At 45.9% G+C, this 16,878-nt stretch overlaps 1 protein-coding gene and 1 long non-coding RNA gene across 4 annotated transcripts in view; one reads left to right on the top strand and one right to left on the bottom strand.

Moving 5' to 3' along the window:
• Nucleotides 1–16,878, bottom strand: part of CLCN1 (chloride voltage-gated channel 1) — a 292,883-nt gene that overhangs the window by 17,615 nt on the left and 258,390 nt on the right. For both annotated transcript variants that reach the window (XM_063962669.1, XM_063962668.1), the window contains exons 16-19: nucleotides 8,592–8,725; nucleotides 7,449–7,648; nucleotides 5,060–5,129; nucleotides 2,008–2,087 (exon numbers count right to left, since the gene is read on the bottom strand). In XM_063962669.1, the coding sequence (XP_063818739.1) occupies nucleotides 2,008–2,087; nucleotides 5,060–5,129; nucleotides 7,449–7,648; nucleotides 8,592–8,725 (484 nt within the window). The remainder of the gene's footprint in view (nucleotides 1–2,007; nucleotides 2,088–5,059; nucleotides 5,130–7,448; nucleotides 7,649–8,591; nucleotides 8,726–16,878) is intronic.
• LOC135056906 (uncharacterized) overlaps nucleotides 16,601–16,878 on the top strand; it is a 63,837-nt gene continuing 63,559 nt past the window's right edge. For both annotated transcript variants that reach the window (XR_010244096.1, XR_010244097.1), the window contains exon 1: nucleotides 16,601–16,701. This is a non-coding gene — a long non-coding RNA (uncharacterized LOC135056906). The remainder of the gene's footprint in view (nucleotides 16,702–16,878) is intronic.

The raw sequence follows: 16,878 nt of genomic DNA, 5'->3' as shown, positions 1-16,878 counted from the left end.
TTTGGGGAGACAGAGGGAGAGTTTGCCAGCACACACCAAAAACGCTATAATTATACAGGGACAACCTTTATATAAGTGTTTTTCCCTTATAGCATTTTAATATATATAGTCATATCGCCAAATAAGTGCCCCCCCTCTCTGTTTTAACCCTGTTTCTGTAGTGCAGTGCAGGGGAGAGCCTGGGAGCCTTCCCACCAGCATTTCTGTGAGGGAAAATGGCGCTGTGTGCTGAGGAGAATAGGCCCCGCCCCCTTTTCGGCTGGCTTCTTCTCCCGTTTTTCTGAGATCTGGCAGGGGTTAAATACATCCATATAGCCCCCAGGGGCTATATGTGATGTATTTTTAGCCAGAATAAGGTACTATCATTGCTGCCCAGGGCGCCCCCCCCAGCGCCCTGCACCCTCAGTGACCGCTGCTATGAAGTGTGCTGACAACAATGGCGCACAGCTGCAGTGCTGTGCGCTACCTTATGAAGACTGAAAAGTCTTCTGCCGCCGGTTTCTGGACCTCTTCACTTTTCGGCATCTGCAAGGGGGTCGGCGGCGCGGCTCCGGGACGAACCCCAGGGTGAGACCTGTGTTCCGACTCCCTCTGGAGCTAATGGTGTCCAGTAGCCTAAGAAGCCAATCCATCCTGCACGCAGGTGAGTTCACTTCTCTCCCCTAAGTCCCTCGATGCAGTGAGCCTGTTGCCAGCAGGACTCACTGAAAATAAAAAACCTAACAAAACTTTTACTCTAAGCAGCTCTTTAGGAGAGCCACCTAGATTGCACCCTTCTCGGCCGGGCACAAAAATCTAACTGAGGCTTGGAGGAGGGTCATAGGGGGAGGAGCCAGTGCACACCACCTGATCCTAAAGCTTTTACTTTTGTGCCCTGTCTCCTGCGGAGCCTCTATTCCCCCCATGGTCCTGACGGAGTCCCCAGCATCCACTAGGACGTCAGAGAAATGATGATTATATGTGGGATGTGGTAATACATAATTACATTAGGTGAACGAGTTTCATTTGAATATGAACAATAATGTACCTTTTTTACTTGTTTTTATTTGTTGATTTGGGAATTTTTTTAATACTGTCTACTGTTAAAATTGTCTATTCATTTTATACCTTTGTAGTGTCTCTAGTAGGGAGATGTACTAAAGCCTTAGAGAGTGATAAAGTGCAGAGAGATAAACAGATTTACATTTATATGTTTAGTAACCTTGCCCAAAGTGCGGTGAGCAAAGCGAGCCCCTGAGGGTACACGTTTCCACCGATGGTGGTGACATATTATCAAACCTGCTGACCTTAACCACTGTCATCCTTTTCTCAGTTGACCTTTCGTACCTGTTGACCTTTTGGTGTCGAACTAAACACTGTAGATCTTCAATACCACATCCACTTCACCTTATAGCAGTGTTGCCCAACCTTGAGCCTTAAGGCACAGCAACCAGACAGGTTTTAAGGATAGCTATTCTTAAGCACACACGACTAAATGGTTGGGACAGTATTTCATTATTTGACAGTATACACAGTTTCATGGCTTTGTGATTTCATGTGTATCTTTAGAACAGCAACTTTATGATACATTGTATTCAGGACCCCTACTGGGAGGCCCCTAGAATCGTGGGGCTCTGGGCAGCTGCCTAGTGTGCCTGTATATTAACATGGCTCTGATTGTGTTCATTTATCTATCCTAAAGCAATTGATACAATTCACATCTTGTAAAAATAAAAAAAAACGCTACATGACTGCAGTCATTATTTAATGCCTATTTCTTTTAATCATATTCTAATGTGTTAATAAATATTATTTATAATATTTTTTTGGGATATATTTTTACGTTTATACTGTCTTTGGTCATATTTTGATGTGTGGTTACAAACGCAGACACCATTTTTCTTTCTCATGTTTTATATCTGAGGGGACCAACAGAATTCCCCTGCGGCGTCAGCTGCTGCTAATCACCCAGGTATAGCATCTATCTATTAAGCGCACCTAATTGTTTGATTTACTGACTCGGCACACCTGTGGGGGGTCTTTGGGTGTGTCTTCCTTAGGACGGAATATTCTTGAAAAAGAAGACCGAAACCTCTGACAACAACTGGCTGAAATGAGACATTTACAATAAATACATCTGATGAGAATGAAATACATAAATACAGTAGATACTTAGAATAATAATACATAATAAATATCATTAATCATTTTTTGCTTTCTTTGGGGAAATCTGGCAGAATGAGTGAAATAGCGCTCCCTTTTGCTACCAAACTGGCACCATACAACACCATTATATCATTCCCATGGGCAGTAAACGCAGGAGTACTAAACACAAGCCAATGTGGCTTAATAAAGAGGTCAAGGAAGCAATGGCTAATAAGAGGCGTGCTTTCAAAACATTTAAATCTAATGGAGGGGAGGAGTCACTCCAGTATTATAAGGAATGCAATAAAAAATGCAAAAAAGTAATAAGAGCAGCTAAAATTGTAAACGAAAAGCAAATCGCTAAAGAGAGTAAAACCAGTCCTAAAAAGTTTTATAAATACATAAACAGTAAAAGGTTAAAGAAGGAGAACATAGGAACATTTAAAGATGAATCTGGAGCTTTGATAAATGATGATAAAATAAAAGTTGAAATACTGAACAATTTCTTTTCCTCAGTATTCACCAGGGAGGATCAGACGGTGAGAGTAGTGCATAACAATAGTGAAGGTAATGACTCTTGGCTTGATGCTTGTTTAAGTGAGGAAGTAGTCCTGGAGAGACTAAGCAACATAAAGATGAATAAATCACCAGGCTCAGTTGGTTTTCATCCGAGGGTTATTATGGAGCTTAGGTCGCAGCTAGCAAAACACCTATACTTGATTTTCCATAGTTCAATTACATCAGGCATGGTACCAAAGGATTGGCGCGTAGCTGAGGTAGTGCCTTTATTTAAAAAGGGAACTAAAAATAATCCTGGTAACTATAGACCAGTTAGTTTAACCTCTATAGTGGGTAAAATATTGGAAGGTATTTTGAGGGATATCATAGAGGATTTTCTGCAAGTTAATAAGATTATTAGTAAAAGTCAGCATTGGTTTGTAAGGGACAGATCATGTCAAACAAACTTAATTAGTGTCTATGAGGAAGTGAGCGAGAATCTTGACCAGGGAAAAGCAGTGGATGTGGTCTATTTAGATTTTGCAAAAGCCTTCGATACATTGCCTCACAGTAGACTGATCATCAAATTAAGGGAACTTGGCCTAGGATATACTATTTGTGACATATAATCACAATTTACTTAATTTAATATTTCTTTGTAAATTTCTCAATAAGAGACTTTTGACCTAGGGGTGTCATGACAAACATTCTGATACTCTAGGGTGCAGTGGTTAAAAAAACTTTGGGAACCACTGACTTAAGGGCCCTACACATTGGGCCGATAACAGTGATCGATATGAACGTTCTCGTTCATTAATGAATGAGAACTCGTTAATACTGTTCAGTGTGTAGGCACCAACGATGAACAATGCACGGCCCTGCGCTCATTCATCATTGGTGACGGGTCGCTTATGCATGCAGGCCAATATGGACAATCTCGTCCATATTAGCATGAAGTGCTGTGGAGCCGGGTGACGGGGGAGTGAAGTAACTTCACTCCTCCAGTCACCTACCCCCTCCGCTACCGTGTCGCCTGTCTCCGCCGTTGGGCAGCTTGGCGGTGGATCGCCGAGTGTGTAGGGGGCATTACACTATTAGATTACTCTCACTTTGTGAGAAAATACAATTTCAATACTTATGATTTATGGCTGACTCTGTGGTGAACCAGGCAGTTGGTCATTAACATGCTGATGATGGGCCTATATTTATTTGGAGGACTGGAGCTGCAGCTCCATCCGCCCCATTGTTAATCTGACCCTGTGGATCGCCCATCCGGCTGATCCACCGCCATCAGCCGATATGTCTCACACACACACACCGATGCGCACATGATATATTGACCAGTATGTACCCAGCTTAACATTCTGGCACGCAACTTTTAGCAGTGCTGATTGCTCAGCAAAATTGTCACTCGACAACACCCCACCAGAAGCCCCCTGTGGGACGGGAGTGTGGTGGGGGTAGTACCCCTTCACATAGAGACAACATCACTGCATTGTCCAGTCTCTCCAGTGTGACGGGGGGGCAGGCTCATGATTCTACATAGCATAATGGCCATATGTCACTGTCATTACATAGCGCAATCTTTGGGCACCTGCCTAATTGTACAAACCGTGACTACACTTATTAATGGAAGTGGTATAAGAGAGCTGCGCCAGGAAGAAGCAGTTACCAGCCATTGCGGCGTTACACGTGGTGCGGCAGTTTCATACAGCTACGGTAGTCCCGTTCTCCTACTGCAATATGACAGGGACCAATATGCAATATGGAGCTTACAGCCTGATTCAGAGCCATACTTCATTTGCAAGCAGCACCGATGTTCACGTCGATGAGCAATTATTTGGAACTGCGCATGCATGAAAGGTAGGCACAGAGGCACTGTTGCAATCGGGTCAGACGGTTTGAGAAAGCTGCTGAAAAAGTGATGGGTATTTCGGGGCGTTGACAGTGCCCGCAAAAATAGTCCGTTCAGTGGGCGTGTTATGTGCGTGTGTATTGGCGATGGTGGCATATAAGGACGTTCCACACACCAGCGGAAAATGTGAATGCCCTAAGGATAAGTCCAGTTTAGCTGAACCAGGCAGTGTGGTTTATTGAGCAAATGATAGTACAGCCGTACTCACTGTTACAGTGGCTGGGGAGGGGGCATGAAGCGGAGCGGGGTTCAGGCAGATCACCAGCCGGTGCCTCTCCCTTAGAAGCGGCAGCGGTACAGGGCATCTCTCGTCTTACACATTTGGCCGTACACCAGGGAAGGAGTTTGTAGCTGCATTTGCAAATTCCTGTTTTCCCAGATTCTAAGCGGTAACGCTCATCATTATTATCACTAGAAGCCAGTGTTCTGCAGCATCAGATTCCGTCGTCTGCTTATTGCAGCTTTATTACAGCGTGTTCCTGCTGCTTCTACATAAATAAATGTAATTGTACAAATAAATACCTGTCTGTGGTGCGGGCGTGCAGGCCTCCGCTGCATTATTTGGGGTGATGGGGCCGTTACATTCCTCAACCTGCAGTAAAGAGTCACACAGTGAATCGGTCTGTCTGGGTACATTGTCATTGCTGTAGTTATACTGCGCCCTGCCCTGCCTGTCCTCATCTGCCTTCATATGGATCTAAAATCTGCGCTGCTGTCCCCTCTGTCACCCTGCTGTACTGAGAATAACCATATATTGTTCCTGTGTCTCACTGATACACTGATACAGTATTTGACCTTCTCATCCTTCATAAGCTATGTCTGTCCAACTCCAAACATCACAATCTGTATTGTTACTATACAGTACATAATATTAGTGATATGTTACAGTGCACAAAAGCTCAGAGCTTCCTAGAGACCAGCGACTGGCTTCCAGTCCCCTAGGTAACAGAATGGCACTGCTGTATACAGATGGGGGGATTTAAACGTAAGTTATGCGCCAGTAATGACACTGCCAGTGTGACTCGGAGTGCCGGTGTATACACATCGCTCTGCGTGTAATAGAAATACTCGGAACACTTCACATAATCAGAAAGCTGAAAGGGAAGATCGGAATAAGAGCAGACATTCCCTTCCCCTTCATGCTTCATCTGACAAGATGCCGGATGTACGGACTTCCAATGAAGGCATGATTCGCCTGTACTGTATATTTTGTATTTGATTCCAGGGGCAACGAGGGGATGCTAATGCTCTGATTGGCTACAGATGGTCTAGCCATGACAACATTCTAATGCTCTGATTTGTTACAGATTGGTCTAGCAATGACAGCATTCTAATACTCTGATTGGTTACAGATTGGTCTAGCCAGGAGAACATTCTAATGCTCTGATTGGTTACAGATTGGTCTATCCATGACAGCATTCTAATGCTCTGATTGGTTACAGATTGGTCTAGCAATGACAGCATTCTAATACTCTGATTGGTTACAGATTGGTCTAGCCAGGAGAACATTCTAATGCTCTAATTGGCTACAGATTGGTCTAGCAATGACAGCATTCTAATGCTCTGATTTGTTACAGATTGGTCTAGCAATGACAGCATTCTAATGCTCTGATTGGTTACAGATTGGTCTAGCCAGGAGAACATTCTGATGCTCTGATTGGTTACAGATTGGTCTATCCATGACAGCATTCTAATGCTATGGTTACAGATTGGTCTAGTAATAACAGCATTCTAATACTCTGATTGGTTACAGATTGGTCTAGCCAGGAGAACATTCTAATGCTCTAATTGGCTACAGATTGGTCTAGCAATGACAGCATTCTAATACTCTGATTGGTTACAGAATGGTCTAGCCAGGAGAACATTCTAATGCTCTGATTGGAAACAGATTGGTCTAGCCATGACAGCATTCTAATGCTCTGATTGGTTACAGATTGTGCTAGCTATGACAGCATTTTAATGCTCTGGTTAAAGATTGGTCTATCCATGACAGCATTCTAATGCTCTGATTGGTTACAGATTGGTCTATCCATGACAGCATTCTAATGCTCTGATTGGTTACAGATTGGTCTATCCATGACAGCATTCTAATACTCTGATTGGATACAGATTGGTCTATACATGACAGCATTCTAATGCTCTGATTGGTTACAGATTGGTCTAGCCATGACAGCATTCTAATGCTCTGATTGGCCACATCTTGATTTTAATGCTGTGAATGTCCTTGTGCTCTGACAACCACTGGATGCATGTCAGTCTAATTGTTATTATAATTAGCAGAGTCAGAGTTACTGAAGGAGAAGGGTAGAAAAGGAAGCAGAGCAGTGGTGACATGGAGTGTGCTAGGGAAGAACAAGAGGGCGGAAGACCTTGCCCATAAGCATTCATACTAAGAGGAAGGAATAAACAGTTGGAAGGAGAATTGGGAATGACACATGGTGGATGGTTGGAAGAGAATAGTGACAAGTTATAAAAATGGTCTACCAAAAAAGTGTTATGAATAGATTGGAGGTTGGAGAGGCGAGAAAGACGAAGGCTAGAGAGGAGAAGGTTACAGTAGTCTAAGCGGGAAAGACCAGAGTCCAGGATGATTTATAGGCAGCAGACTCAGGGCATAGAAGAGGAGGTGATGCCATTAACAGAGAGAGAAGGGGAGAGGTGGAGGGGGGCTATATGTTCTGTCTTTGCCATGTTAGGTTTCAGGAGGCACTGGGACATTCCGTAGAAGATGGCAGACACGCAGTTGGAGATGTGAGAGACAATGGAGGGTACATTCTAACACTCTGATTATCTGCAGGTTGGCCTAGTCCTGTGACTGTTCCAATGAACTAATTGTCCACAGGTGGGTTACAGCCCAACTCGGGTATATCCTTTGCATACCCATGCATGCTATGTAATCTTGGCCTCTCACCTCTTTCTTCTCTTCTTCCTCGCCACCTGTCTCTTCTTCATCGACATATCGGAATGAGTCCCGTTTATCCCCAGACACGGCCGACCTCTGACCTTTGTACGGGGGCGAAGCCATACGCAGTCGTCTCTCTTTACTCAGGATTCTGTCCAGTAAAGCCATAATTTCTGTTCGCTCAACTGACCCCAGAAGAACCATGCACTCTGCAAGAAAGGAACATCACATAGGAGGCAGAACTGGATGGACAACAAAGACCCATCAGAGTTAAATTATTCATGTGTAATTGTATATTCTTCTATGGGGAACTGCTCAATACCCAAGCACTTTATGGCTGCTACGGCTTGCTGGGACCAGTAGTACAACACATACAAATGCTATCTTTTTACTTTAAGTAACATTATTACCCTAACTAGTGCTGAGCAGGTTGGGCTGTGTCTCCTTATTACAGGGGACCCCACATTCAGGGTTTCCCTGTTACCGTGTCATCAGTCCAGACTATCATAGCCTCAAACCAGTTGTGGCTTTGGCAGGGGACCCCATGCTTGCATTAATGGTAACCAGCCTAAACTATGACCATGGGTGTTTGGCTAACTTTTGTGGAGGGAAGTGCATTCTTTTTTTTTCAATTATTGAATTCAGTTTTCTTAACACTGCACAGATCCAAGCTGTTGATGAGAATCTGTGTTCAAGGGGTCCAGCATCCTGACACAGGGACGGATTATGGTCCAAGAGCGGAGAAGATGTGACCAGTGTAGTGTGGGTATGACTTAGCCACAAAGACTACTGAAGAGGGCCCTGCGCACACCTATGGGCCTGTTACATAGCAGGTCATCAGCATACTGTCATGAAGATGGGCCTATTTTGAAGTGAAGGCCTGGAACTTTGTCCCATCTGCCTCAATGTTAATATGGTCCTATTCTGACAGACAATAGATGCACCTGGATCCACCTCTAATTGTACCTCAAAACAATGGACTTGCATTCAGCCTTAAATGTTCTCCTATATGGGAAATGCAGGTGCACCTAATAGTTTGGCTGCTCAATGTAGATTATTAGGCTACAGTATATTTATATAATATAACATAAAAACGACAGAATTAAGTTGACAAACATCAGAAATTGAGCTGTGGTTATTTAGCTGTCTTACCTGCTGACTCCACTAGGGGCAGACACTTATGTGTGCAGCTCCTCAGGACACCAAGGAGGTCTTTATAAGTGCAGTGGGATGATATATAACGCACGTCCCGCACCATGATGTCTTCCACAAAGATGTTGTACTTGCTGTGGGAGCAAATTATAGGTTTAGACAAGAAAAGTGTTCTTTACGCCTTACAGCAAAGCATAATCCTACTCATGAAGAAAGTAAAGTGGTATCTTCTGTGGATGCAGTCACTACAGACTGAGTCCTGTACTATACTAGAGTGCAGGACTGAACTGGGAGTTAAAGCCTCCATGAGAGTACACGAAAGTAGAGAAGTGAGTGTTTGTTAGGAAGATTAGTTCAGGAGATTGAGGGGCTGCGGATGAGTGGGACATCAAGATAAGGGACAGACATGCGTTTCGCCATGGGCGAGGCTTGGTGACCAAAATATACCACTTTACTTTCTTCCATAGGACTAGGACTCTGGTGGGGTACACTCATTCTGTGTTCACTGCTGTACAGCATACACAGCAAAGCAGAAGCCCCCTCATTTCTCCCAACCACCATATACTTCATATTACTCCCAACTTTGTGGATAATTACTCTGCAGGAGACTGGTGTGTTTTTCTCATTTATAACCCATGGACACCTATTTCTGCATGGCTTAGATTTTTAGACTACTTCCGTGTTAACGTTTTTCTGCATGAAATCGAGAAACCGTGGACCTTGTTTCAATCTGTGTGATCCCCCCCTTTACTTCTTCCTTATTTTTCCCATCACTTACGTCAAATATTTTTGCCTAGCTATTGGGACACTTGTGCCAAGTTTTGTTAATTTCTCTGTTTTATTGAACTTGCACTTTTCTTTTGACTAACATTCTCTAGCTCAGTGTTTTTCAACCACTGCCTGAGCAGTCTCCAGGTGTGCCGTCATAGAAGCAGAGCCAGGCCCGTCAGTGTTTTGCAGCTACTGAGGCCCTGGAACGATCAATACTGGTGGGTTTAGTGGTTGCAGAGCCAGTTCTAATTTTGGGCCCGGGCAGTGTTGGACTCTTCTGGCTTTCTCAGATGTGGCTCAGGCGTTACCTATCGAGAAGCTGCGACATGACATCCTAGGACACGCAACTGCACCGTGCATCACTATTATATCTGAGTGTGCCTTGGCAATACTTAAATCTTGTTCAGTGTGCCGCGAGTTGTAAAAGGTTGAAAATCTCTGCTCTAGCTAGTAAATTATTCTTCTATAGGAATTTATCTCTATGTTTTTACCTTTTTATTGATCTTTTGGATATTTAACTTTACATTTTATAATAGTGCATGTCCATGTCGACCATGTCAATGTCGACCAATAGTGGTCGACCTAATGACTGTCGACCATAACATGGTCGACCATGTGAACGGATACCATATATTTGTGACTGTATTTGTATTACAGTAGGTAAATTTACATTCAATTAAAATTTAAGTTTTAAACATTATTGGCACAGACATTTCCACGTTAAAAGAGAACACAAATGCCCCATTCAGTTTGTCTTTTCTCCTTTTCCTGCCGATTACTTACGGGTTGCGTCAACACTCTGTAGCATGTGCTACTATACCTTTACCTACAGGTAGCACACAGTGGACCCCCCGTCTGACCAGCACAAGAGCCACCGTATAAGGAAAGTGTTTATACCTCATTATCTTGCATCATTCCCTGTGGTTCAGCATTGCATTGAGCTTCCCCATATTCTTCACCCTTTGTCCCATTTGGGGGAGAAGGTTCAGGACCGCTAGTCTGAGACTACACAATTTTCTATACATGTACCTTGCTTAATAGTTTTACATTTTACATTATTCCTCCCAAAATACTTGGCTGAGCCTCATTCATTTCGGGGCATAGGATCTGTGTGACATCAGATGGATCTCTGCACACGCTTATGTCTGAACACCCTGCAATTCGGCATAGGACGTACCCTCAGGACACTCTTCTTAACGCCTAGTTGCAATCACTAAGCTGCAAGCAGAGAGATACATACTGTACGACCTTGAATTAGCCATAGTTGCTCGGAATTGCATACACTCAGCAACGGAGCATGCGCTGGGGGAAAATCTCATGTTTCGTCCGGACAGCCAACATGTATGCAATTCTCAATCAGCCTCTGTACTGTATGTCTCCTAGAAGGTGCAAAGGCCTAACCAATGACAGCACAGGACCACTACTGATTACCAGAACCCCCAAAAGATCTATAAAGATCTGGTCAAGGTTTTAGTGCCCCTCCGCTGTCCTGAGAGCACAGCACAAGGGGGGTAATTCATAAGGTAATTCAGACTGGATCACTTCAGCGGCAGCGATCGCAGTCTGAATTACTTTGTGGAATGCGCACGTGCAGTGGCCACGTGCGCACCCCGGGAGCCCAGCTATCAGCATCTCACTGGCTGCGATTGCCTCTGATTGACAGTTAGAACGCTGTTGGTGGGGAGTGGTCCGGACAATGGAGGCGTGTCCGGACCGTTGGGGGGGCGGGCCGCGGAGGCTGCATGATGTCATACACAGCTGTTGCGACCCGGAATGTGGCAGGTAGCTCTCTGCCAGTGCGCAGGAGCTGAGGTAGGGAGCTACTCGCCAGGTGCTAAAGCATCGCCGCCGTGCTATGCTTTTGTACCTGTGCGTGGGAGGGGGGAGGAGGGGTAGGGCCTGACATGCGGGGCGGACTAGCCCTGTGCTGGGCGTCCCCCCGCTTGTCAGAGAAACTGATCGTAGATGTGCCAAATTTAGCACAGATACGATCAGATCTGAATCACCCCCAAAACACACAAAACTCTTTATATATTTTGTACAAGAAAATATAGTGTATATATTTGCAACTTCGTGCCACACGATGCTCCGTCCTTTGCCTAACCTGCAAATAACATCATTCTCACCCAATTTTGCCCCACCCACCATTTGCCTCCATGTTGTTGCGCTACTCATTGTGCTTCCCGTACACATAACAGTGTCACAAAGCAGAATTCATCACCGTGTAGATGCATTTTTACAGCATCATATTCATAGAGATCAGCACACGTAACGAAAAAGGAATTTTTTTTTTTTTTTTTTATGAAAGTGTAAAATTCTTCCATGATCCCACGTTTTCCCTCATATCATCGCATATCTCACAGAAGATACCGCTGAGTATTTATAGATGCAGATGGAATAATTCCTGGCGTCCGGAACGCCTGGGACTCATCTAATTAACGGATGTGCGTCCCTCAGAGGCGCAGTTCCAGAATAACTACTTTCTAGAAAATGAAACGAGTGTGTGAGTGACAGACGTTCTTTAAGAAGACGTTGTTTCCTGTACGTGTACATTGTGTGTTAGTGGAATACTGTGACAGCGGCCTCGTTACAATCTATAAAGTCGTTTGTCCTGATTGCGGCCTCTTCTTACAGCGCAATGTCAGCACAATGTCAGACAGAATCTCACTAATAAGCATACAGAGAACCGCTCGGCCAGCGCTGCCTGGTGCGGGCAATCATCCAGAACAGTGGATACATTAGTTGTGTCCTGATATTGAGTACAGCGAATACAGACAGACGGCGACTTATAAATGAGACTGAGCTCGGGAATCACCTGGACACCCTACATTAATAAAAATAAGAATTTACTTACCGATAATTCTATTTCTCGTAGTCCGTAGTGGATGCTGGGGACTCCGTAAGGACCATGGGGAATAGCGGCTCCGCAGGAGACTGGGCACATCTAAAGAAAGCTTTAGGACTATGTGGTGTGCACTGGCTCCTCCCCCTATGACCCTCCTCCAAGCCTCAGTTAGGATACTGTGCCCGGACGAGCGTACACAATAAGGAAGGATTTTGAATCCCGGGTAAGACTCATACCAGCCACACCCATCACACCGTACAACTTGTGATCTGAACCCAGTTAACAGCATGATAACAGAGGAGCCTCTAGAAAAGATGGCTCACTACAGCAATAACCCGATTTTTTGGTAACAATAACTATGTACCAGTATTGCAGACAATCCGCACTTGGGATGGGCGCCCAGCATCCACTACGGACTACGAGAAATAGAATTATCGGTAAGTAAATTCTTATTTTCTCTAACGTCCTAAGTGGATGCTGGGGACTCCGTAAGGACCATGGGGATTATACCAAAGCTCCCAAACGGGCGGGAGAGTGCGGATGACTCTGCAGCACCAAATGAGAGAACTCCAGGTCCTCCTCAGCCAGGGTATCAATTTTGTAGAATTTTTACAAACGTATTTGCCCCTGACCAAGTAGCTGCTCGGCAAAGTTGTAGAGCCGAGACCCCTCGGGCAGCCGCCCAAGATGAGCCCACCTTCCTTGTGGAGTGGGCATTTACAGATTTTTGGCTGTGGCAGGCCTGCCACCGAAAGTGCAAGCTGAATTGTACTACAAATCCAACGAGCAATAGTCTGCTTAGAAGCAGGAGCACCCAGCTTGTTGGGTGCATACAGGATAAACAGCGAGTCAGTTTTCCTGACTGCAGCCGTCCTGGAAACATATATTTTCAGGGCCCTGACAGCGTCTAGCAACTTGGAGTCCTCCAAGTCCCTAGTAGCCGCAGGCACCACAATAGGTTGGTTCAGGTGAAGCGCTGAAACCACCTTAGGGAGAAACTGAGGACGAGTCCTCAATTCCGCCCTGTCCGAATGGAAAATCAGATAAGGGCTTTTACAGGATAAAGCCGCCAATTCTGACACGCGCCTGGCCCAGGCCAGGGCCAACAGCATGACCACATTCCATGTGAGATATTTTAACTCCACAGATTTAAGTGGTTCAAACCCATGTGACTTTTGGAACCCAAAAACTACATTGAGATCCCAAAGTGCCACTGAAGGCACAAAAGGAGGCTGTATATGCAGTACCCCTTTTACAAACATCTGAATTTCAGGAACTGAAGCTAGTTCTTTTTGGAAGAAAATTGACAGGGCCGAAATTTGAACCTTAATGGACCCCAATTTCAGGCCCATAGACACTCCTGTTTGCAGGAAATGTAGGAAACGACCCAGTTGAATTTCCTCCGTCGGGCCTTACTGGCCTCGCACCCCGCAACATATTTTCGCCAAATGCGGTGATAATGTTTTGCGGTTACATCCTTCCTGGCTTTAATCAGGATAGGGATGACTTCATCCGGAATGCCTTTTCAGGATCCGGCGTTCAACCGCCATGCCGTCAAACGCAGCCGCGGTAAGTCTTGGAACAGACAGGGTCCCTGCTGGAGCAGGCCCCTTCTTAGAGGTAGAGGCCACGGATCCTCCGTGAGCATCTCTTGAAGTTCCGGTTACCAAGTCCTTCTTAGCCAATCCGGAGCCACGAATATAGTGCTTACTCCTCTCCATCTTATCAATCTCAGTACCTTGGGTATGAGAGGCAGAGGAGGGAACACATACACTGACTGGTACACCCACGGTGTTACCAGAACGTCTACAGCTATTGCCTGAGGGTCCCTTGACCTGGCGCAATACCTGTCGAGTTTTTCCCAACGGTTTATAATCATGTGGAAGACTTCTGGGTGAAGTCCCCACTCTCCCGGGTGGAGGTCGTGCTGAGGAAGTTTGCTTCCCAGTTGTCCACTCCCGGAATGAATACTGCTGACAGTGCTATCACATGATTTTTCGCCCAGCGAAGAATCCTTGCAGCTTCTGCCATTGCCCTCCTGCTTCTTGTGCCACCCTGTCTGTTTACGCGGGTGACTGCCGTGATGTTGTCCGACTGGATCAACACCGGCTGACCTTGAAGCAGAGGTCTTGCTAAGCTTAGAGCATTGTAAATGGCCCTTAGCTTCAGGATATTTATGTGAAGTGATGTCTCCAGACTTGACCATAAGCCTTGGATATTCCTTCCCTGTGTGACTGCTCCCCAGCCCCTCAGGCTGGCATCCGTGGTCACCAGGACCCAGTCCTGAATGCCGAATCTGCGGCCCTCTAGAAGATGAGCACTCTGCAACCACCACAGGAGGGACACCCTTGTCCTTGGTGACAGGGTTATCCGCTGATGCATCTGAAGATGCGACCCGGACCATTTGTCCAGCAGGTCCCACTGGAAAGTTCTTGCGTGGAATCTGCCGAATGGGATTGCTTCGTAGGAAGACACCATTTTACCCAGAACCCTTGTGCATTGATGCACTGAGACTTGGCTCGGTTTTAGGAGGTTCCTGACTAGCTCGGATAACTCCCTGGCTTTCTCCTCCGGGAGAAAAGCCTTTTTCTGGACTGTGTCCAGGATCATCCCTAGGAACAGAAGACAAGTCGTCGGAACCAGCTGCGATTTTGGAATATTGAGAATCCAATCGTGCTGCCGCAACACTACCTGAAATAGTGCTACACCAACCTCCAACTGTTCCCTGGATCTTACCCTTATCAGGGAATCGTCCAAGTAAAGGATAACTAAAATTCCCTTCCTTCGAAGGAATATCATCATTTCGGCCATTACCTTGGTAAAGACCCGGGGTGCCGTGGACCATCTATACGGCAGCGTCTGAACTGATAGTGACAGTTCTGTACCATAAACCTGAGGTACCCTTGATGAGAAGGGTAAATTTTGACATGAAGGTAAGCATCCTTGATGTCCCGAGACATCATGTAGTCCCCTTCTTCCAGGTTCGCAATCACTGCTCTGAGTGACTCAATCTTGAATTTGAACCTCTGTATGTAAGTGTTCAAAGATTTTAGATTTAGAATCGGTCTCACCGAGCCGTCCGGCTTCGGTACCACAACAGTGTGGAATAATACCCCGTTCCCTGTTGCAGGAGGGGTACCTTGTTATCACCTGCTGGGAATACAGCTTGTGAATGGCTTCCAAAACAGTCTCCCTGTCAGAAGGAGACATTGGTAAAGCCGACTTTAGGAAACGGCGAGGGGGAGACGTCTCGAATTCTAATTTGTACCCCTGAGATATCACCTGAAGGATCCAGGGGTCTACTTGCGAGTGAGCCCACTGCGCGCTGAAATTCATTGAGACGGGCCCCCCACCGTGCCTGATTCTGCTTGTAAAGCCCCAGCGTCATACTGAGGGCTTGGCAGAGGCGGGAGAGGGTTTCTGTTCCTGGGAACTGGCTGATTTCTGCAGCCTTTTTCCTCTCCCTCTGTCACGGGGCAGAAATGAGGAATCTTTTGCCCGCTTGTCCACGAAAAGACTGCGCCTGATAATACGGCGTCTTCTCATGTTGAGAGGCGACCTGGGGTACAAACGTGGATTTCCCAGCTGTTGCCGTGGCCACCAGGTCTGAAAGACCGACCCCAAATAACTCCTCCCTTTAATAAGGCAATACTTCCAAATGCCGTTTGGAATACGCATCACCTGACCACTGACGTGTCCATAACCCTCTACTGGTAGAAATGAACAACGCACTTAGACTTGATGCCAGTCGGCAAATATTCCGCTGTGCATCACGCATATATAGAAATGCATCTTTTAAATGCTCTATAGGCAATAATATACTGTCCCTATCTAGGGTATCAATATTTTCAGTCAGGGAATCCGACCACGCCAACCCAGCACTGCACATCCAGGCTGAGGCGATTGCTGGTCGCAGTATAACACCAGTATGTGTGTAAATACATTTTAGGATACCCTCCTGCTTTCTATCAGCAGGATCCTTAAGGGCGGCCATCTCAGGAGAGGGTAGAGCCCTTACAAGCGTGTGAGCGCTTTATCCCCCCTAGGGGGTGTTTCCCAACGCACCCTAACCTCTGGCGGGAAAGGATATAATGCCAATAACATTTTAGAAATTATCAGTTGTTATCGGGGGAAAACCACGCATCATCACACACCTCATTTAATTTCTCAGATTCAGGAAAACTACAGGTAGTTTTTCCTCACCGAACATAATACCCCTTTTTGATGGTACTCGCAGGGGCGGAACTGTGGGAGGCAGTGGAGTCGGCTGCCGCCGGGCTCCTGACCACAAGGGGGCGCATCTCCTCCACTGTCTCCCGCAGCCTGAGAACTGCGCTGCTATTGTGGACGGAGGAGCAGTCACTGACACGGAAGCTGCCTCCTGTAGGGAGAGATGGCACTGGCTGCAGCTAGGGGGAGCTCCAGAGCACAGCTCCTCTTCTAGCCAGCCGAGGGAAGCTCTCTGCTCCGTCAGCCTGATGATGAAAGCCAAAGGTAGACACTGTGTGGGGGGTAGGGGAGAGGTGTATTTGGGGGGAAGCACTGTGTTTTGTGTGTGCTTGTTTTTAAGTGAGGTGTGTGTGTGTGTGTTTTTAATGAAAGTTGTGCATTCAAGTAAAAGGCATGTGTGTGAGTGATGTGTGTGTGTGTAAGTGAGAGACATGTGTATGT

Source organism: Pseudophryne corroboree, chromosome 3 (assembly GCF_028390025.1).
Source record: "Pseudophryne corroboree isolate aPseCor3 chromosome 3, aPseCor3.hap2, whole genome shotgun sequence".
Taxonomy (NCBI): Eukaryota; Metazoa; Chordata; class Amphibia; order Anura; family Myobatrachidae; genus Pseudophryne; species Pseudophryne corroboree.
This window is presented reverse-complemented; position numbering and strand designations above follow the sequence as displayed.